This window comes from Nymphalis io, chromosome 6 (assembly GCF_905147045.1).
Source record: "Nymphalis io chromosome 6, ilAglIoxx1.1, whole genome shotgun sequence".
NCBI classification, from domain to species: Eukaryota; Metazoa; Arthropoda; class Insecta; order Lepidoptera; family Nymphalidae; genus Nymphalis; species Nymphalis io.
Window position 1 is genome coordinate 10,205,285 of NC_065893.1, and position 22,356 is coordinate 10,227,640.

Consider the following 22,356-nt stretch of genomic DNA (forward strand, 5'->3'; position numbering starts at 1 on the left):
ATTAATTGTAAGACAAACGACTACTTGTCTTACTAATCTTTTGTCAGAATTATTCGATTGCAAATAATTAAATTATGTTTCAAAACTACAACGGACGTTTTTTGTACCTTTTATAAATGTGTCAAAAATTAGGCGACGTCAATTTTGCTTTACATCAAGAAATAAACAACAGGCGTTGATTCTTTTTTTTTTTTTTTTTTTTTTTTTTTTTATGCCCCGGGATGGCAAATGACTCCACTCCACCTGATGGTAAGTGGTAGTAGAGTCCAAACGCGACGACGGCCAGTACAGTCGGGAAGAATGTTCTGTACTAGCCGTCCCCGCCATGCCGGCCCGCAAGATGCCTCTTCACGCCTCGTTTGAAGGAACCCGGGTTGTAAGAGGAGGGGAACACGTGAGCTGGTAAGGAATTCCATTCTTTGGTAGTGCGGCAAAGAAAGGAGTTGCCAAATTTCTTTGTGCGCGATGGAATTGATGTCACAGTTAGGCGGTGACATCGAGAACCAGCTCGCGTGGACTTAAGAAGGAAGGGGGAAGCAGGAATTAGAGAGAATAATTCCTCAGAGCACTCGCCGTGATACAGACGATAGAAAGCGCTCAGTGCTGCTATCTCGCGACGCAATTGTAAAGGTTCAAGGGTGTTTGTGACCTTTACGTCGCCAATAATGCGTACTGCACGTCGCTGCAAACGGTCCAAGGCCTCCATTAGGTACTTAGCGGAGCCATCCCAAAGGTGCGAGCAATATTCAACGCAAGACCGTACCTGTGTTTTGTATAACAGGCACAGTTGTTGTGGCGTGAAAAAACGCCGCACCTTGTTCAGAACTCCGAGTTTTCGTGAAGCTGTTTTTATAATAGCCTCGATGTAATCCCTTGGACTAAGGTCGCAGCGAACGTCCATCCCCAGCATGGCGATTTTGCTTTGTATCATCAGCGGTGTGCCACAGAGGGAGGGATGAGGGTAAAATGGTGACTTTTTCGCTGTGAGAGCGCACACCTGTGTTTTCTTGGCATTAAACTCAACAAGATTATCAGAACCCCATTTAGCGATGAGCTCTAATGTCCTATCGAGTTCAATGACAAGATTCTCCCGCCTCTCCTCAGTTTCCGCCCGCCCAGCCACTGCGCGTCCGTGGTATCCACCATGCACTGTACTATCATCTGCATAGCAATGTATGTTCCCAAGAGAGAGCATATCATTGATATGCAAAAGAAAGAGTGTGGGAGATAGCACAGATCCCTGGGGGACCCCAGCATTCACTACATAGAATTGTGAAGCGCAACCATCTACTAAAACACGAAGGCTACGCTTGTGTAGGAAGCTGGCAATCCAGGTGCATAGCTGAGCAGGCAGACCATATGCCGGTAGCTTGGAGAGAAGACTTCTGTGCCAGACCCTGTCGAAAGCCTTGGAGATATCGAGGCTGACAGCCAACGATTCTCCATGCTTGTCGATAGCTTCACCCCAGAGGTGCGTTACGTACGCTAGAAGATCACCTGTGGACCGTTTTGGTCGAAACCCGTACTGACGATCATTAATTAGACAGTGATCTTCTAGGTAATGGATCAGTTGGTTGTTTAAAATCCGTTCCATCACCTTACAAAGTACTGAGGTGATAGCTATTGGCCGATAATTTGCCGGGTCAGACCGATCCCCTTTTTTGGGAACCGCTTGCACATTAGCTCTTCTCCAAGCCTCCGGCACACATCCCGAAGAGAGAGAAAGTTGGAACAGGCGCGTTAACACAGGAGACAGCTCCGCTGCGCACTTCTTCAGCACAATGGCTGGTATTCCATCGGGACCGCTAGCTTTCCGTATATCGAGTGATTGCAGCTCCGCACGCACATCACGTTGCCTGATTTTGATGTCAGGCATCGTGTGGCCACATGAAGGTATTGTTGGTGGCTGCGCACTACAATCATCGATCACAGAGTTGTCGGCAAAGAGTTTAGCCAGGAGGTCGGCTTTCTCCTGCGGACTGTGAGCTAGCGATCCGTCCGGATTTCTGAGCGGTGGCAGCGAAGGTTGGCAGAAATTGTTTTGCACAGACTTGAACAGAAAAAAAAAAAAAAAAAAAAAAAAAATAAAAATCATGTAAAACATTTGACAATAGCATTATAAATATTATATTATGAAATTCCATAACATCACATTTGTTTAATTAATATCCCTTGTAATCTTAGTATATAAATTAATTATTAATTCCATTAAATCAAATTAAGTATATTTATGAGTAAATTTCGATTGACGATTGACAAATGATTAACATTCTTATATTTGACTGTACCTATTGTGTTAGATCCGAACCGAACGATTATAGAGCCGAGAGGGCTCAGTGGTTAGAACGTGTGAATCTTAACTGATGAATTGATGATAACGATGATGGTTATTTTTGTTTATAATTAATCTCGTACTCGGTGGTGAAAAACTCCCTGAGGACTTGCATGTGTCTAATTTCATTAAAACTGCTAAGTCTGCACCCACCAACCCTTACTTTACTTTTGTACCTTAAATAGTCCACATAATATGACGTGAATACACTTTACTTCGAGTCATATTTAAAAAATAAGTTTGTTTCATAATTATGACATCTTATTACACATTATATAACACAATTATAATTCCAATTGTGAATATAACATAGAGTGCCTAGCTGCTTCGCGAATTTACACGCAATGGTTACTGGTCTAAGTCTGTGCACTTAAATGTGCTAAGGTCTGTTTATTAAAAATATAATGATAAAGAGAACCAACTTTTTTTAATTAAAAATAAATGCAACAAATAAATGATTTTTTATTACTTTATTATATATTTGCGAATAAATCTATGATTTAAAAATATGAACTTAAATAAATGTCGGGTCAAATAATAAAGTAAAAACACATAAAAGCATGAGCAATACCATTAATTGCTTTCAAAATGAAGTGTCCATTAGATGTTAATGTGATCATAAAATATGACGTCACAGGGCATAGTTACATTCTTTATTTTCCTGTATTAAATTCCTCGGAAGGGAATCTCTCTCTATGAACTTCAAGATTAAGATTAAATTACGCTATAATGTCGTAAGTTGTGTCTTAAGAGTTTTGTAATCCTTAAAATTAAGATTGTACACTAGATGCAAGAAACACGTCCACAATACTTGTACATAGGAAATATGAGTGAAATTTGTTGTTCCGGTTTGAAGGGTGAGTGAGCCAGTGTAATTACAGGCACAAGGGACATAAAATCTTAGTTCCCAAGGTTGGTGGCGCATTGGCTATAAGCGATGGTTGACATTTCTTACAATGCCAATGTCTAAGGGCGTTTGGTGACCACTTACCATCAGGTGGCCCATATGCTCGTCCACCTTCCTATTCTATATAAAAAAAAAATATTGCTCATGACTAATTTTTTAATGACCGAATTGAAAAAATTTATTTATTTATTAACTATGTATATGATTAATATTTTAACCAAATAAGATTTAAATGTAAGTGGATATTAATAAAAACCAATTCTAGTTTTATTTATTGATCATATATTACTTACACATAACAATAGTATATGTCTAATTTACTTCTTCAATAAATATTATATAATATATGTCTGTTTGGATATAGCACTTGTGCAAAATATGAAAATATTCTAGTCATTACATCGAAAAGATCTCTGAAGAGCCTTGCAAATACGTCAAGCTGAAACGACAGAAGTGGGACTTTGAAAATGAAATCCATTGAAGGGCAAATCTAACGAATAGTCCACTTGAACCTCTCCTGGTCTAGTTGTAAGGTCAACTAATGTTGGTTGTGAATATATAGAAGTCATTTCATCTGGTGAAGTGAGTCCTGTATAAATTGGATACTGTCTCAAATCTTCCTTATTAATCGCTTCATTTTTTGGCATTTCTTTACCAATATTTGCAATTCTTTTATCTTGCTGTGGTGCTTTTAAATCAGCTATATAATCATCAGCTTGATTGAGTTTTTTCTTCATAAATGCCTGCGGCTCATAAGCTGTTGATGACACGTGACCTTCACGACTTCTCTTATCGTAATGATCGAAAGGAGGGTAGGAATGGTAGAAGCCGTAGCTTAGCGGACTTGCAGCAATCTGGAACAGAACATCTGTTAACCTTTTATCATCGTTTTTGATTAGTAACGTGCTGTAGTTTAGTAATTAGTCTTCATTCGATGTATTCCTTTTTTATTAACCCATATTTGCCCAAACATTTTGATTTGAATTGATTTAAATTTAAATAATTTATACACGTATTTTAAACCTTTTTTTCAGTGGTGCAAAAATGATCCCTTGGGCAGATAAGGGTTAAAGTAAGTGTATATTTATGGATTATCATACCTTCCCTCTTTCATGATACCCATCATAAGTGTCTACCTAAAATAGAACAAGAATGTTAAGTGTGTTAATGTGGGACAATTTTGTTTGGAATTTCGTTAAATATCGTAAAATTGATTTAACCTCAGTGACTGTTAAATTAACGCGTAAATTCAATTAAATTATTATGGCGTGCGATTGCTATTTAATAATGTTAATATATGTGTACCCGAATGAAAATCAAATTAATAATTATGTTGATGTATAATTATTATTGATAATAAATTGTAACTAAGTTAAATTAAACAATGTTTTTAAAAACAAAGTGCAGAGATAAATACAAAATACATTTTATTTACAACTCTGCCAAATAGTATATTATATTGATTAGTATTTTTTTTTTCTGAAATAAAACTATATTATTAATGTGTCCTACAATTTGAAACTATATGAAAATTTCATTGATTTATATAATAGTTACCTTTTTAAGTCCTTGAATCGAAGCAAGTATAAGAGCCATCTTGGCCAAGAGAAGTGCTTTTCCTCCCAATACAGCAAGAAATTGAAAGCCCATTGGTACAAGGACCATTCCAATGGACACGACACCAAACATCATCATGGTCAACATATGGTGACGTCGTCGACCTCTGTATTCAACTGCGAACATTAACGCTGCTTATATTTTCATTCATTTATAACGCTATACGGGGACACATCCCCAGTTCCTCTCGAACCTACTACTAAAACAAACGTTATTCTTAAGAGTTTATAAAGTAGATTACCAACCGCCTATAGAAGAAGATTTAGAGCTATTGTCACGGCTCAGTCGAATACGAGACAATTAATTGACATGCCTTCTGTCATGTACGCTATGCCATCATAGTCATCATTAGACGCTTGTGTGCCGTCAGCACATCGCCTTTTTAATTGTACTCCATATTTGGCATGACGAAATCATAACAATTTATTATTAGATTATTATAATACATTAATCAATCAGTCAGTACAGGGTACTCAAGCAATTGTGACGTGTCGTAAATAAATATATCTTATTCCTTCGGTCTTTGACTATTGGTTAGCCTCATACCTGGATCCGTCCCTCAATAATATACGCCTCAGTCCTAAACAGCCTGTGAATGTCCCACTGCTGGGCTAAAGGCCTTCTCCTCATTTTGAGGAGAAGGTTTGAAGCTTATTCCACCACGCTGCTCCAATGCGGGTTGGTGGAATACACATGTGGCAGAATTTCAGTGAAATTAGACACATGCAGTACGCCTCAGTATCTCAAGATAGCCTACACGCTAAACTTGTGATGACTAGACAAATTTCATCACTATTATTGTTCCATTTTCAAAAGTGTTTTTTTAATTATTATTGGTTCATTTACATTATATATTAATAAATGCTATGCAACATAGTGTAATAAATTTTATGACTTAAAATATGTATTCTACATATGTTGATTTTATTTTTTATTTACATTCACGAATCCTTATGATATAAATTATTCGGTCTTTTTCATAAACGTTATTTAACGGCTGTTTAGATAAATACAGAATTTTCTCTTTCTGTCATTATTGATTTAACATCGAAAAGAAAAAGACGGAGCATTGTTTAATCCAAGAAGCAACATTTATATTTCAAGTCCATTATTTGAAACAATATTTTATTTATTTATATTATGTATGAAGTTATGTAATTCGACAGTCAAGGTAAGGAAAATCTTTGTATATGAGTACGTACATAAACCAATTTTATTATCATGGTGTGTTGCATTACCATCAAGTAATGAGCTACAAAAGAGGCGAAAGTAAAAAGACTTTCACCTTGAAAAAATACATATATATATACAAACTTTCATAGTGATCGGCCAATCAGTGACAATGTGTATTACTTTGAAATAGTAAGTTGTGATACACCAACTTCAAATTTTATATTTAAATTTAATTCATTATAATATATTTTTGCTCAGACAACTTCTCATCACCACACTGTTTTATATATAATTATATAAAAAACCTCTCAAGTTACGTTACAGCGTTATTACGATTAAATATATCAAATTTACTGAATATTCCTTCGTAATTGAAGTTTAAGGAATATAATTAGTGAGTTATTATAATAACAAATTTACATGATATACGTTTATTAAAATGAAATACTTGTAGTAAAATAATTTGAGCCGGTTGGCGTGGTTGGTAGAACACTTGCCTTTCACGCCGAAGGTTGTGGGTTCGATTCCCACCCAGGACAGACGTTTGTGTGCATGAACATGAATGTTTGTCCTGAGTCTGGGTGTAATTATCTATATAAGTATGTATTTACAAAAAAAAAGTAGTATATGTAGTATATCAGTTGTCTGGTTTCCATAGCACAAGCTTTGTACAAGCTTAATTTGGGATCAGATGGCCGTGTTAATAAGGATAATTTAATAAATGTTTTATTTATTAATAACTACCCGTGCTGGTTTCGAACGGGTATAATAAGTCTGCATAAAAAGTTTATATCGTGATTTATATAACTATTGTTTTGCACAGGACACGTCATTTTTCAGCCAATTTGCACAAAACCTGTATAATTAGAGCACGAGGGCACAATACACGGCTTTATTTATAACATGTACTTATGAATTTGGACTATTAAAACAGCTCTTGGTTTTTTCTGTTGTAATTCTCAGTAGCAGCACGAATTTTGGAGATTGAAAATATTGATTGTTCCTTGACAACCACTTAAAACCGTTGGTCCTGCGCCTGAATTATTTCCGGTCGTAGCGGATTTGCCGTTCCATTGAATTACGAGAGTGAATAGAGACTTGGATGCGCATACTCTAAAATTTGTCCCGCGCGTTAGCTAGTCGCCCTAGAGGCAGGAAGATATCGTCGCACATCACTACGTGTTTATTATATTAAAAAATAATCTTGTGGTACAAACTATTAATTGACTATATATTATTATAAGTTTAAAAACCGACATTGCCAAATGGCTTTACTATTTGTGAATCTTAACCAAAGATTGTGGGTACAAGCGGTTTCTTGAGCTTAATTCGTCTTTATATTTTTTCTCATCCTGTTACTGAGTAAGTCTGCGTATCTCGGATGAAATTCATTCTATATGTAAACATCAACCCGTAAAAGTGTAATGAGGCTTTGCTCTTATAGTGGAAGATAAGAAGGTTATTAATTTGAATTGAAACGTATACACATATAATGAACTTAACGTTGTACATAATATTTTATTTAATATATAAGCCATCATCACGCCTACACAGTTTCATGCGTGATATGTGGTTGACAGCAATATTTTTACATAGTCATTTCCATTTCTATGACGCACCATATCTATCAATCATTTGCACATTTGCTATCTTTATCCAGCTCATATTTTATATTGATAACTTATTAAATGATTTATATTTTAAACTTAACGGTGCCCGCAACTTCGTCCGCGTCAAAGTCGGTTTTTGTTAAATTATTCGAGTTCGTATGGTTTCTACTGCTTTATTATACTTTTTTTGTATAGTATAGAAGACAAACGGCTAGAACGCTCACATAGGAGGATGGAAAGTAACGTCCGCCCATGAGGTCTGCAGCACCGAAAGGCTTGCAGGGGCGTTGCCGACCTTTAAAGAAAGAGTATGCACTTTTCTGTAAGGTTTTACAGGTCGTATCGGTTCGAAAAACCGCTGACGAAAACTGGTTACACGGATTTTTTTTCGAGGCTGAAAATGCCTTGAAAATCGGGCTGTTGTGGATTTCCAGACATCGAGGTGTAGTGGATGGAATTTGGAATTTTGACGCGATGTCTGGTGGTAAAAAGCAGCGGCCGGGATTAATGGAAACTAATCTTCAGAGCATTTCCCATGAAAGATACGTATAGGTTTAATTATTTATTGCTCTAAACAAATAAACATTAATATATACTTTAAGTTTAAATCGTCATTTTATGAAATAAAACTTAATTTTAATTTAACAACTATTTCTACCTTTCGAACAGGCGAAAGGTAGAAATAGTAAAAAATAAACAAAAAAATCTCATTACTTTTAATTTTGTTGGCTTCTGGCAGTTAAATGAAGTAATAAGCGACTCAATTATCACTCATTAAATAAGGAAAAATATTTAAGGCCAGCCAAAAACTAATATTATACACCTAAAATCAATATTAAAAAAAGATATAACCTTACCTTTATCATAAATGTTGTCATCTTCAAAGTCGAATTTTATAACATGCGTATGAAACACTTTCGCCAATCGTTTCAGTGCAAGGTTTTTCCATTCGTCTTCTTCAAGCTCTTTTTCGGTCCACGAACTGAAAAAAAAACATAAATGAACGAAACGGAGTGAATGTCGTGTTAGTTTTATAGATTAATATCACACGCCCAGTGGTCGAAGTTTGGTAAAGTGAATTTAGTTTGGAAAACAAATTATTTTACACTTTATGAACATTTATTTCCTACTTTTATGCCATTTTTATCGATAAAAGTACAGCTCGTCAATAGATACTTAACAAAAACAAAAGAAAATCGTTTCACAAGCAGAAGAGAAATTGAACTGTTACTGAACTTTTTTGTATTTGCATATTTATATATAGATGTGTTATATGCTGTTAAAGTATGAATAAATAACAAACGTTTTGATGGGGCACAGTTCCCTTCTGGTTTATTTTGTTCCAAGCACAAGTTCGACATTGATTTTTACTGTTAATTGCATGTATTGAAATAAATATTCAATTGAAAGGTAATGATCTAAAAAATGTATTAATACTAAAAAAAATAATACGATCGATAGATGCAGTGGTTAGAGACATCGGGCTCTGCAATAACGATTTAAGTTCCAATCCGCTTGAAGAATATAAAAACAAGAAAATAGTAATATTAGTCATAAAATATGGCTAATAGTGTTTCTCCTTTTTCGGATCTTTGTATTAATTTTTGAATAAGTGTTGTATTTGAATATTATAAATTATATTTGTTTCAAGGTTTCTTTGTGATGATCAGAAAAATTAAGGTTAATTGTAATATACATAGATGAAACAAGAAAATACTTCATAATATCAATATTGAAAACAAAAAATATGTTTATTCTACGATTATATCATAATATTAAATTATTCATTTTCGAATAAGAAGAGGTACAATTAATTAATAACAGCCTGTGAATGTCCCACTGTTGGGCTAAGGCCTCCTTTCCCTTGTCGAAAAGAAGGTTTTGGAGCTTATTCCAGCACGCTGCTCCAATGCGGGTTGGTGGAATACACATGTACACAGGCACAATTTCAGCAAAATTAGAGACTTGCCGGTTTCCTCGCGATGTTTTCCTGTACTGTCAAGCACGAGATGAATTATAATCACAAATTAAGCACATGAAAACTCAGTGGTGCTTGCCCGGGCTTGAAACCGCGATCATCGGTTAAGATTCACGCGCTCTTACCACAGTGCCATCTCGGCTTCAATTAATTACCTAAAATAATATGACTACATTTAGTGAATTAAAAAAAAACCATTAACTTAGTAAAGTTTATAATAAAATTATAACGTCAGTTTATATTAAGACGTGCAATAAAAATCTTGTTTATAGTCCGTTTCAATATAAATTGGATCGTTAATACGTATTAGACTCATATTTCAATTCACGCTTCCAATACACTTACATTTTTATCGGTTCATAACGCTAGAACAAATTGAATGACATATGTACGTACTGTAAGAGATCGTACAGACGTAGCGTTTTCTATTTAATCGGTAAACTGTTTCGGATTTCGCGTACGTATGTTTTCACAGATGTTATTGCAATTTTGAGTTCTATATTAATAGTAATAAAGCTTAAAGAGGACTGTGTTCGCCCCGCTTTATGACCATTGCAGACTAGCATGACATTTATTTAGTATTAATTTATAAAATTAATATCTTTGAACAGTAATGATCAGTCTATGTTATTGCTGTTCATTGGGGAGTTTATATACGTATTTTAAATGCGCCCTAATACTGTACATTACTCCATAGCATTGTAGTGACGCAATTGAAGAAACCATTGACAGACATCGAATTTTTTTCACAAAAACTTCTATGTATGCCAAACACAGAAACAGTAACGTATGTTTAAAAAAAAGGCACAGTAACAGCCTGTTAATGCCCCACTGCTGGGCTAAGGCCTCCTCTCCCTTTTTGAGCAGAAGGTTTAGAACTTATTCCACCACGCTGCTCCACTGCTGGTTGATAGAATACACATGTGACATAATTTCAATGAAATTAGACACATGCAGGTTTCCTCACGATGTTTTCCTCCACCGTCAAGCACGAGATGAATTATAATCATAAATTAAGCACATGAAAATTCAATGGTGCTAGCACGGGTTTGAACCCACGACCATCGGTTAAGATTCACGAGTTCCAACCACTAGGCCATTTCGGCAAAAAAAAGGCACCTGTGTCATAATCTACGTTAATATACAGGGTTTTCATTCGATAGATGTATATTTATATATTTATTTATAGTATATGTTTAAAGGATGTATGTAGAGTATGCGTTTAATATATCTGTTTTTCATTGTGCGTCACGACATCTCACATCTCTTATTTATTTTTCTATAATATTTTTCCTTCTTGAGTGTACTCGAAGAAATCTCTTCAGAGGAAATTCTTTATATAAAATAAATACCTTTGATACATACTTGTCTTTATTTTCTTTCTGGGACGTAAAATATAGTGTGCAATATATAAATTACATGAATTCGCCTCAGGCTTCGAGCGCGTAAAAATAGTAGCCTATGTCGTAGTATGCCATCCTTAGTTCCGATTTTGATAAAGTTTGGTATGAAGATAGCTAATCTTCTTACAAAATTTTATCAAAATCGAGTCAGTAGTTAGGCTTAGGGTAACAGCCAGACAGAGTTACTTTTGCATCATATTCGTATAGATTCCCATGGAGCAGTCCAAAATCAATCCAAATCCAATGAACCATGTCATGTACATCATAACAAATCTTCTTTATACATGTAAAATGTTTACGTCGATCAAACTGCAGGCGAGCGTTATAAAATTTATTAAGCTATAAATATTTATTCTACCTACTGTATTGTTTTGCCACATTGACGAAACCGGAGCGCTTACACAATTGTATTTGAAACCCACTTTACATGACGTTGACAAATTATTTCGCGTGCATTAACCTTGGCTTTCACAGGCAACAAACATCACGACATCGACTTTTTCGCGAGATTGTGATTTATCTCTATTTTATATAAGACATCCCGTACGTCGAATCTTTAGAATTATTTGTAATTGAGCTTGTCATTTATATACTGGACGAAGTTAGGAAGAATTAATTCAAAACATACTTAAACTAAGAACTCGAAAACTCAGTGCTTGGATTTGGAACCACGTCCTTCATTTAAGTTCCATCTGTTCTATCCATTTTGCTATCTCGGCTATTAAAAAGATGATATACAAAAATAACAAATTGTTTTATTATATTAATGTTTTTGCATCTCCAACGAAGGGTATGTTTAATATCATCTTAAAATTTCAACATAAATTTATTTAATATCGTGCAATTATTATATTTCTAAACAGCAAACAATAGTAAACACATAAGTGACTATTTCAGTAGAAGCGTACCATATTTAATATGTCTGTAATTTATTTATACATAATTTATATATAAACTGGAAATTTAAAAAAAAAACCTTTTTTGAACTGAATCAATAATATATAAAATTACGTGTTTTTAAATAAATTCTCAATAATACCGAATTTATAGGCTGTAATATATTATACTATTTCAATAATAGTTTATATCTAATAAAAATTTCGGTCAAACCTTTTTAAAGTGTTCAATTGTGACGTCGCCATTGAATTTCGTCATCGCCTCATATTCCTCGAATTTTAACTATTATAATATTATGTTATAAATTCTATGAATGATAAGTCTCATTCTTATAGCCCACAAAATGTCTTTCAACATACACTGAATAGATTTTTACTCTATTGTTCAACCCACACGTTATTTTCTTCAACGTACATTTTTTAGCTGAATGTTATAATAATTTAATATATTTTTTACTATGTCGCAAATTAATTTAATTCGAGTATGAATAATAGAATACTATTTGTATTTAATATTTAAATACCAAAAGCTTGTAATTAACGTATATCAAAAGCTCTGGAATTAATTAGAATTAGGATTGGAATTGGAATTTTAACGAAATAGAATCGATTTTAATTATTTTATCACACATTTGTCGTCGTTACAAAGGAAGTATACTTTAGTCGAATAAGCACGTACAATAAACATTTTAGCAAATTAAGGGTCATGTTTACTATATATATAAAAAAATTATTATTAAATGAAAGTTGAAATATAATTTACTAGTAATAATAAAATTTGTGATATAGCTTTTAACAACATGTTGGATACTTTTTGTCATAAAACGTACAAAATGGTGCCAACGGGGAATGGCATTGTCCAATTGGCATGTTGAATTCAATTTAAGTCGAAGAGATGTCTATATTGTCTTTATTCCTCCAATGATCACGTGATATTACAATACTTATGTAATTTATATACATAACTTGTCTAGACTTGCAGATAATATGTCAATTTTTTTTACCGTCGTACTTAAAAGCATATCCATCTAAAAAGATCTCTACATCTCTCTATGGACTTAAAACGATTTTAACTATAACGGTTGTTTAGGAGATGATTAGTTTAAAAAATTTGCGTGCGTGTGTATGTTTTGATTTCACATTAATGATGACAGATGGTTGCCCAGGTACTAGTATTAAAGGCGCAATTCTAGTGTGTATATATATACTCAAGGTCACTCAAATGGCAATGGAGAGGGCTATGCTCGGAGTTTCTCTGCGAGATCGAATCAGAAATGATGAAATCCGTAGGCGAACCAAAGTAACCGACATAGCCCGAAGAATTGCTAAATTGAAGTGGCAGTGGGCGGGGCACATTGCTCGCAGAACCGACGGCCGCTGGGGCAGAAAGGTTCTCGAGTGGCGACCACGAACCGGAAGACGCAGCGTGGGCAGGCCCCCTACAAGGTGGACCGACGACTTAGAACGAGTCGCGGGAAGCCATTGGATGCGGGCAGCGCAAGATCGGGCAACGTGGAAATCCTTGGGGGAGGCCTTTGTCCAGCAGTGGACGTCTTTCGGCTGATGATGAATATATACAAGATGTAATATATAAATTTATATGTAGATATAAATTTATATATATATATATATATATATATATATATATATATATCTACATATAAATTTATTTCGTGTTTCTCAGAAGCGGCTCTAACGATTTATCTCATGTTTTTTTATTCAAATAAGTTTTTGCTTTTTAAGTTTATCTATATCACAAAAGAAATAAAACTAATTATATAAGAAGCGTTTAAAAATAAGAGTCATACGAAACATACCTTGTCTCATTTTCCTGTAAGATGTTTCCTGAATGATCGATAATTTCAAATCGCACTAAGTTCACTCCATCTAAGATGGGAACAACGTCGAGGCTCAGGCTGCGGTCCAGAGCTTTTAACGTCTTTCTTTTTACACACCTTACAAACTTTGGATAATATTCCTTATTATCAATTATATCTTTCACATCTTTATACTGAAAAATTAATAAAAAAAGAAATTAGCGAAGACTAAAAGACATATATAGAAGAATAACTCTTAATATATAGTATTCATATGATATATAAATGCAATTCTGTAATTGATAAAATTTTGCTATAGTGTTATATATAAAGTGTTTATTTCAACTCATTCAACCACAGATACTAACAGGTGACTTATTAATAAAAGCTTAATAAAACAATTTCTGAAATATTCTGAAAACAAACTACCCTGCGATTATTATTGTTTCCCTCTGCTTCCTAAAACTGTTTTATTGTGTAAAAATAAAGGTTTCCCGGCATTTACATTTTATTTGCCTAAATTTATTTTCACATTATTCAACGACTGTGTCAACCTCTTTCTACCTCGGAGTAAATTGTTTTTTCATGTAATAAAACCAATAAAAACGTTTATAGCAATCTCTTACATAATGAGGTCAACATATTTTATCGACTAAGAGAATATATTATAGCAAAACATTCAATGGCTTTAAAAAATATTATCAAAATGGTTAATGAAAAAGAATGACATTAGTGACTAGAATATTAATTTGTTTAGCTAATATTCATTTTGTGATATGATAGTACATGTTGAGACTACATGTAAGTAAAAGAGTATTTCCAAGATGATTTAAAAATGTAACATTTGTAAAATAAATAAATGTAAAATAATATTTATATGTCATAAATACAACGTACACAATACTATTTTTTTAAATAGTTCTTAAATAACGTTTATAATAATAAATTCATGCTAACTTTCATTTTTCATTCATTATATTATGTATATGATATTTCAGAATGAAGTTTGGTACAAAATATGTTGTAATTGTTTCATATATGTAGAAGAATTTTTAATAAAAACTTAACGATACAAAGCCAGAACCAATATGTTGAAAAATTTTGTGTGCCTCAGCATTAACGCTATAACCACTAGAATTTTTTATAGAACAAAAAAATGTTTTTTTAGTTCGAAAACAACGTCTAGTTGTAAATGTATACGAAGCTATTGACACAGTCTGTGAGATAGAAAATAACGAAATATTTTGAATATTTCGCTTCAATGAAAAATGAAATAAGCAGATTGGCTAGGAAAGTTATTTAAAACGTGACTCGATTGAATATATGATTATCATAATAATCAATCTTTTAAATAAATGTTCTATAATCAAATTTACAATAATTCTATATTCAAATTAATGAATGTTTGATTTTTAGAAAATTCTACAAAAATTACATTGTTTTATATAGAGGAAGAATTATAATATATTACATAATACCTTTTTCGTACAATCTCTCCAAATAATTCGCACAATATCCGTTCCTTCGATCCAGAAGTCAGCTATCAATCTAGTCACATAAGTATCAGAATCATTCATCTGGCACGAGCATGATGCGAATATAACAGCCAGTATGGAAAGTGTGAATTTCATTTTAAACGTTTTCAACGTCACGTAATTCATTTCGCCAGAAACGGTGCCATATCTTGCACGAGCTTGAAATTTCCTGAAAAGATTGTTTTTGCAGTATAAAAAATGGACGCTACTTTAATATCGATAGTTCAAAAAGTGTTTCGAATTTTAAACGACTTTCTAGACACTACGACCTATTTTTATAATTATTTCACGACAGTAATATTGTATATTTATTACTAAGAGGAGGATAGTTTATTGACTTCACACCTTTTAATGCGACAAGTTTATAAAATATTATATGTAATAATTGACGTTACGCTTTTTAACATAGTACGTATAAATATGTATCTTTATTTGTAATTTTTAGTATGGGTAAATTGATTTTATCCATTTCTACAAACACTTACTTCCGTCCTTCCTTAGTATGAAAGATAATGCTTTAAGCAACCAATGCTTTTAACGTGTGCAAAGCAAATAATGCTTTAACCGTCTTTGTACCTAATATATGTATTTGAAATACATATAGTATTTGAAATTAATTATTTAAAACAAATTTGTAAAGTTCATCCTGTTACTAACAACTAGCAAAATCCGCAGATTCACCAGCGAGGAATTCAGTTCGTGATGAAACCTTTAAAAATCTGCCATTTAAAGTTTAATGCCTATTTGATTATGTAGAAGCGGTAGTCAAAAAAGAAGTTTGTTTTTTCTTGATAACTCGGAGATAGACTATTATTATTATATTATTATATATATATTACTCTGAGATAGATATTCACATAAAAAGAAGCATTTTTTTTGAAACAAACATAAAATACAATGTTATTCATTTATTATTCATTGTATTGTATAGTTTAAATTTTCACTAATTTTATTTATCGAGGAATACTTTGCAAATTTCGTCCGTAGACCTTTTTGGTGGGATTAGTGATATAATTATAAATTTCATGCAATTTTTCGCTCTAGTAGATAAGGATATATAAGCCTGCGATTTTATTTGACTCTTATATCATACCTACCGAATGAAAGCGATGTTAAGAGAATTATATAAAGATAAACTTGATATTGTTTTTCCCGGCTTAACCTAAAAAAGTAATTAAATTTATATAACATTTTGATATATTTTAACTATAGTTATTTTAAGGAACTGACTCGCAAGCGCTTAATTGAATATAAAATATAATTTACCTGGAGGTATTTACAGCTTATACAAAATTAAACGTGAAAATCAACACTTAAGTGGATAGAAACAATTGGTTCCCGCATCTTAGTTAAATTACTTTGAAGTGTAAGTTTTAGCCGCGAGTAATGACTAAATAACACCTTTGTAAAAGTGATTACAATTTAACGAGATTAGTATTTAATTGTAAATTTAGATTAAATATAAATACAACTAATTCATTGTTTAATATATAAATGTTATTTAGAAGGTTTGATAACATTGAACAACAATATGCCGTAAGTATACTTTGATTTTATGTTTTTTTTTTACTAACATATTAATGCAAAAAAATACTTTGTTTGTTACGGTTCTTAAGAGCTCGCCAAAAGCTATCAAAATTTCAGATGTCATCCGCGCGTCCTATACGCGCTTTTCTCGCGACGCAATCATATTTTTATGCCTTTTCTATTTATAACGAAGGGTAATATTCAATCTCTTTTCACATATTTTACAAATTATTCTGAAGAATAAGGTATAATTCTTTTTACTATAATATGATAAATAATACAAATCACTGTCATAATTTCTCACTTCTGAAAAATGTAAAGATTAGAGGACATTTCGTGAATTTTCTATCAAGATTTTTGCTTACGGTCAGTCACGTCACACAACCATATTAATGAAACCTTAACATCTTAACATCATTTGTATGACACGAATGATTTTTTTAAACAAAGAAATACGAACATTCCGTGGAGATTAGTTATTATTAATAACATCTCATCGGTCAAAACAAGCGGCATGGTATGTAATAAATAGTGATCTTCTCAATTACGTCACCTTATGTGGTATTTGCCCTCCTTATTTATTAGGGTCGAAAGAAAATTAATTAATAAGATTTAACGGCAGACCGCCTGCCTCACACCGATCCTCTTTGATAATGCCTTTACTGCTGGGTTGGTTCACCAAAACTTGTCGGAATAATGAATAGATGCGCTCAATAAAAACCCCCAATCAATGATTACGATACCCACGAGTGGGATAGTGTCGTTCTACTACCCTGCTAAACCACAAGGCGCTTAAAGAAAAACAACTTACCCAATAAGGGTTTGTTTCTTGAAATTCCTATCTATTTCCTTCCTCGTTCTAAATAAACGTAATCTTGACTGTGAACAAACCTTGAATAAGATATATTGCTTTGAAATTTCATTATATACGTATCGAAGATCGAAAACTAGTAATTTACTGAGTTTACAAAGCAAATCGTGTCAATAGTTGACCACGCATGGCTAACAGAAATGCCATTATGGTAACGGTCATGACCATTTATTATCAATTAATCATTTTCCTCATATTTTTCTGATATTATTGAAAGTTAGTATTGTATTTTTCTTATATATACTAGTCTTTACTCATAGTGTAAATGCGAAAGTAGCTCTTGTCTGTTTGTATGTTGCGCTTTCACGGCTAAACCACAGAATTGATTTTAATAAAATTTGGTACTACGCAAACTTAAATTACAAGGATAGGCATGCATACATTTAATATATGCACTATTATTAGAAAATAATTATACCTAAGCGTTAAAGAATCATGCTATCAGGTTTTGAAGGATGTTCTCAGCTAGTATTATAAATGAGAAAGTGAGTGTCCGTTACCTGATAAGGTCTAAGCCACTGAATAACGATTAGCGTGATTAAATTTGAGTAGAATTTATAGTTAGCCTGGACCTTGGATAGAGACATAAAAATACAACAGGAGTTTGAGTGCTCAGCAAAGGGCTCTCTTCTTAAAGACATTACATGTATACATTATTGTTTGTTATATAAATAAATCAAATATATATATATATATATATATATATATATATATGTCGCATCCGATCAATCAATGGAAAGAAAGGCGCACCAACGATTGTGAACTTGACTTCGGTGTGGTTCGGCTGAACTTCAGTGCGCTTTCGACAGAGTCGTGATGATATCGCTCGAGTCCGCGCAGAACACTCTCTGCAAGGCATCGGTCGAGTGAGGTCACGGAACTGTCTTACCGTTCCATAAAGTACATTGTGTGTGATATTAATTGTGAAGTGTAATAAAGTGTGATTATATTAATTTAGTGTTGATCATTTCACGATAACCCACTGTACGCCCACATGATGTTCGACGATAATTCTCGCCGATCTGATGTCCCTCCGACATATATATCAGAACTTCATCCGATACATGAATGGTTTCTTCTCGATAATATTCCTTAAAATTTAAATTATTAAAACAATTAATCACATGGGATCCCGAATAGTGTTGTATAATTATTTTCTGTCATTATATTGACAGACTCCACACAGAGTTAACGAAAGCCACGAAACCTTTATTTTCATGTCATAAATAAAATCATTTTTCTATCCATTTGCTATGAGTAAAAAGGTAAATCTCTACATCAAAAATCAAAGGTCTGGTTCATCTAAAATTGAATTAAAACGCGATATAACCTCAAACTATTTCATATTACATTAATGTACCTATACAAATTTATCGTAACAAAAGACACGACCCTTTAATATCCACACCATAGGTGGTAAATTGTGTCAACAATGGATTCGGGGACGGGCGAAAGAAGAAATGATTAAGGAAAACATGACCCGAACTATATTCAGCTTTTGTCGAAAAAATATATTTTCGAATCGATTTTTTTTTTTTAGAAGATAATGACATCGGTATACGGATCTGTGAATATATCTGATATTTATTAGTGTGGATTTATCTATGAAATAAACAAAGCTCAATCGATTGTAATTAATTATAATTAGTATAAACTTTTATTCCCTGAAAACCAATCTACTTAATAAAATTTTAAAATGACAGACTGACAAACCACGCACAAGCTAAGCCGCTATGTCTAACATAATGAAATTTTGCACATTAATACCTTAGGGAACGTAGATGAGCATTGAGATAGAATTCTTCAAAATTCTTCTTCTAAGAGAAATTAAATGGCGAATGAAAGTTTGTGTGAAAAATCAAGATTTCTGATGTTAGAAATATGGAAATCAGTATTTAGGTTTATGTTAATAATAATTGATAATTCATCATTCACGTGAGTGTAATTGGGGATAAAAGTTTGTATAGAAGTATTTTCAATGTATAAAATTCGGTAGAGTTTTGAAAAATGATTCTGATGAGATACCCATCGGGGTACATGGCTAGTAAAACTATAAAATAATTAAGGTTGTTCATTAACATAATAGATATATTAAGTAGCTTATTTTTAGTAATTATAGCAATTAGTTGTTCTCAGTTTGAAATTTTCAAGTTTTCCTTTATTTTTATTTTAAGACAAAAATGCTCATATATTATTGTTACTTGCATAATAGGAGTTTTTTACCATAAGCTAAAATGACATAATATCATCACATAGGTAACTAAATTAAGTTAGGGCCTGTAAACGTCCCACCGTTGGTCTAAGGGCTGCTCCATTATACACATGAGGCAGTTTTTCATCCAACATAGGATGCAGCACGCTGAGTACGTGATGAATTATAACCTCAAATAACATTAAAGTTTAGTCATCTGAACTATCAAATTTATGGTAAGACTTTTATATTTAATTCTCCGGACCATCTCAACTGTACTAAACTGAGTGTGTATGTCTAACTTATATTTTTTATAGTATACCACCTGATGGTAAGTGGTCACCATCGCCCATAGACATTGGCATTGTAAGAAAAGTTAACCATCGCTTACATTGCCAATGCGCCACCAACCTTGAAAACTAAGATGTTATGTCCCTTACGCCTGTAATTACACTGGGTCACTCACCCTTCAAACCGAAAAACAACAATACCAGTACTACTGTTTTGCGGCAGAATATCTGATGGATGGGTTGATAAAGTTATAATTCAAATATGATTGCAGACACTAAATTAAATATGAATTTCAATGTATCTATATAAACGGTCCTTTCCGAGCATTCCTTTTGATGCAAATTTCCTTTGATAAAAGTTAAATAGCTTATTAATCATGGCTTTGATGTTAGTCATTTGGTCTCTTTATTATATCCCACTATTCCTGAACCTTATGTTTCAAATTATGTATTTGTTAATTACAATCGTAGCTTACAATTAGCATATAGCAATATATTTAATCAAATAATAATAGTAAGACATTATGTATATATATATATATACACTGGCCTCCAAAAAAATCGACCCACCTACATTTTTTGTAAAAAAGCTATCGTATGGTTTTAAACTACCACATATTTATATTTTTAAGATTGATAATGAAAAAATGCAATTGTAGGATTGTACAAAAACAGAAATAGTGCGCAAAAAATAGGTTTTTAGGTAAATATGTGACAAAACACGAAAACACAAAATTTTACGCAATTTTATTTTTTTGTGTACAAAACGATTATGCCGTTTGTTTTTAAATTTGGGTGCCTAAATCTTACTTTAATAGGGAGTGTTTCCTCCTCTTGACCTAATCACTGCCTGCATACGCCTTTTAAGTGACCTGATTAGCTTTTTAATGTCTTCCTGTGGGGTCCGTTGCCATTCTTCAGTTAGGGCAGCTTCCAGTTGATTCAGGGTTTCTGGAATTGGATTTCGTGCTCGAACCCTACGTTTTAGCTGGTCCCAGAGGTGCTCTATCGGGTTTAAGTCCGGACTATTGGCTGGCCACTGCATAACTGGAATTTCGACTTCCCTGAGATAGTCTTTAACAATTCTAGCGACGTGAGGTCGTGCGTTGTCGTGCATAAGTTGGAAATTATCCCCAATATATCCAGCGTAAGGCATCACATGAGGCTCCAGAATGTCCGTTATGTAAGTTTCAGCATTAACAGCACGATTACGGAAAAAAACCAGCTCTGTGCGTCCCGTCAAAGAAATACCTCCCCAAAACATTGTAGAGCCTCCACCAAATCGGACTGTTTCTCGAATGCAACACTGAGAGTAGCGTTCTCCTGGCCTTCGCATGACGTTACGTCGTCCATCAGAGCCTACTAGAGACATTCGGCTTTCATCACTGAACAATACTGTCTCCCATTGGTCCAGTGTCCAATCGACGTGCTGCCTAGCAAATTGTAGTCTTGCTTGTCGATGGGATGCTGTGAGTTTTGGTCCTGTTGCTGGCTTGTGAGGGGTTAAGTTTTGCTCTCGAAGTCTTCTTCTTACAGTATTTTCACTCACAGACACTCCACGACTTTCTCGGAGTCTACCTTGAACGTCAACAGCCAAAAGATGTCGGTTTCTTAAAGACGTCAAACCAATAAAACGGTCATCGGTCGGGTTCGTGACACGCCCCCTGCCAGATCCTGGTCTCCGGCGATACTCCCCAGTCTCCAAGTAGCGTTTGTACACTCTTCGCACCGCTGAACGACTTAATTTTAGTGTTCTAGCCACATTTCGCTGACTTAACCCCTCATGAATAAGAGCTACGACTTGAGCAGCTTCTGCTTCAGTAGTATCCATTTTTTATGTTTAAACTTATTAAAATTATTGTTTCAACAAAGTTTCATACCTTAATCAATAATAAACATCGAACCGAGATCCGCGTTAAGAACTGGAAATAAACTAACCATGCACTTTGTGCACAAAGTAACGTCGTCTTATCAATACTTTAAAAATATTCCAAATATCCTCAATAACACTTACAACTCCTCCAAATCAATATCAAGTGGGTAATAAAATGTTAAATGTATGTCCCATAAGTAAAACAATCCACCTAGGTCGTCGCATAGTTAAGACTTTGTAAGTAAAAAAATACGGGTGGGTCGATTTTTTTGGCGGCCAGTGTATATATATATATATATATATATATATATACATAATGTTATTATGTTTAATTTA

The 22,356-nt window shown here is 33.4% G+C and overlaps 1 protein-coding gene across 2 annotated transcripts; it reads right to left on the minus strand.

Moving 5' to 3' along the window:
* Positions 1–3,561: 3,561 nt before the first annotated feature.
* On the minus strand, positions 3,562–17,737 carry LOC126768980 (uncharacterized). Of its 2 annotated transcripts, XM_050487496.1 has the most exons (7): positions 17,607–17,737; positions 15,212–15,437; positions 13,734–13,927; positions 8,497–8,621; positions 4,797–4,972; positions 4,340–4,375; positions 3,562–4,093 (listed from the first exon to the last, which is right to left on the minus strand). In XM_050487496.1, exons 2-7 carry the CDS (start codon positions 15,392–15,394, stop codon positions 3,674–3,676), a joined length of 1,134 nt encoding a protein of 377 aa, XP_050343453.1. In that variant the 5' UTR covers positions 15,395–15,437; positions 17,607–17,737; the 3' UTR covers positions 3,562–3,673. The 2 variants fall into 2 exon arrangements, with proteins under 2 accessions (XP_050343453.1, XP_050343454.1); XM_050487497.1 differs by lacking the exon at positions 4,340–4,375.
* Positions 17,738–22,356: the final 4,619 nt, after the last annotated feature.

Bases quoted from the DNA above. Each gene is read 5' to 3' on its own strand.
- LOC126768980 (XM_050487496.1), bottom strand. From the start codon at position 15,394: ATGAATTACGTGACGTTGAAAACGTTTAAAATGAAATTCACACTTTCC. The intron at 4,973-8,496 runs GTAAGGTTATAT...TAATGTTCGCAG, and splicing joins TGACAACATTTATGATAAAG to TTGAATACAGAGGTCGACGA. The intron at 4,376-4,796 runs GTAACTATTATA...GTTCTATTTTAG, and splicing joins CGATTCAAGGACTTAAAAAG to GTAGACACTTATGATGGGTA.